Genomic DNA, 1,498 nt, shown 5'->3' with positions numbered 1-1,498 from the left:
GAGGGGTTGGGGGGCAGTGGGCTTGCCTGGCTTTTCCATTGCCTCATTTTATCTCAGCAATAGGTAACGGTGATAGAGCCAACTGTGACCAGCCTTCTTGTCCCTCCTCCAGAAGCTAGGGAGACTGTGCCCCCGGACACCTCCAAGATGCTGAAGCTAGCACAGCAGTGTCTGGAGAGGGCCCAGTCAACGGCCACCAAGCTTGGTGGGTCTCCTGCAGTAGGCGGCTCTCCTGGGGCATCCCCCAAGCCTGCATCTCCTCTGTGGGATGTGGGCCCACCGCTTGACCTCTGGCTGCCAATGGCTTGCAGGGAAAACACGCCTGAAGGCAACCATGCCTGCCGCTGCTCCCATCCCCCAGCCTGCCGGCAGACACCGCCGCGTCTACTCCGACGAGGGAGGGAAGCTCTCTCCTTTTCTGCCACCCGAGATCTTCCAGAAGCTTCAGGGGGCAGAGTCACAAAGCTCTAAGAAGTAAGATGGGCAAGACGGGAGTTGGGCTGAGCCTGGGATTGGGTTTTTGAGGCTGAGGAAGATGAGGTGATCACAGTGAAGTTTTTAAAATGGGTCCCGGAATGGGAATATCCTCTTGCCTGATACAGCCAAATGCAGGCTGGGCACGGTGGCTCACGCCTGTAATCCCAGCACTGTGGGAGGCCGAGGCGAGCAGATCACCTGAGGTCAGGAGTTCCTGACCAGCTTGGCCAACATGGGGAAACCCTGTCTTTACTAAAAATACAAAAATTAGCTGGCTGTGGTGGCGTGCACCTGTAATCCCAGCTACTTGGGAGACTGAGTCAGGGGAATCACTTGAGTCTGGAAGGTGGAGGTTGCAGTGAGCCGAGATCACGCCATTGCATTCCAGCCTGGGCAACAAGAGCAAAACGCCATCTCAAAAAAAAAAAAAAAAAAAAAAAAAAAAAAAAAAAAAATTAGGCATGGTGGTGTGCGCCTGTAGTCCCAGCTACTAGGGAGGCTGAGGTGGGAGGGTGGGAGGCTCACTTGAGCCTGACAGGTTGAGGGTGCAGCCGTAATGGTGCCAGTGCACTCCAGCCTGGGCAACAAAACGAGACTCTAATAAAAAAAAAATTAGCTGGGAACAAGAATAAATTACATATCTATGTCTAAGTACATGCACACGTGCAGAAGTGAGCGGACAAGTTTATAATAGCACAGCAGACGCAGCTGAAGAGCAAATTCATGTACTGGAAAAAAGGTCAGAAGATACCCAGAATGAATCACAGAAACAAAAATTAAAGACAGAAAACAAGAGATGGAGCTGGGCGCGGCGGCTCACGCCTGTAATCCCAGCACTTTGGGAGGCCAAGGCGGGCGGATCACAAGGTCAGGAGTTCGAGACCAGCCTGGCCAATATGGTGAACCCCTGTCTCTACTAAAAATACAAAAATTGGCCGGGCGCGGTGGCTCAAGCCTGTAATCCCAGCACTTTGGGAGGCCGAGACGGGGGGATCACGAGGTCAGGAGATCGAGACCATCC

General features: G+C 53.3%; 1 protein-coding gene across 1 annotated transcript in view; it reads left to right on the top strand.

Moving 5' to 3' along the window:
• The window catches only part of VPS9D1 (VPS9 domain containing 1), a 19,185-nt gene that overhangs the window by 3,207 nt on the left and 14,480 nt on the right, over positions 1–1,498 (top strand). Inside the window, 2 exon segments of the mRNA XM_011972552.1 lie at positions 113–205; positions 312–474. Of these exon segments, the coding sequence (XP_011827942.1) occupies positions 113–205; positions 312–474 (256 nt within the window).

This window comes from Mandrillus leucophaeus, unplaced genomic scaffold (genome assembly GCF_000951045.1).
Source record: "Mandrillus leucophaeus isolate KB7577 unplaced genomic scaffold, Mleu.le_1.0 Scaffold10, whole genome shotgun sequence".
In the NCBI taxonomy this organism is placed as follows: Eukaryota; Metazoa; Chordata; class Mammalia; order Primates; family Cercopithecidae; genus Mandrillus; species Mandrillus leucophaeus.
Note: the sequence above shows the minus strand (reverse complement) of the source record. Positions and strands in the feature narration are given on the sequence as shown.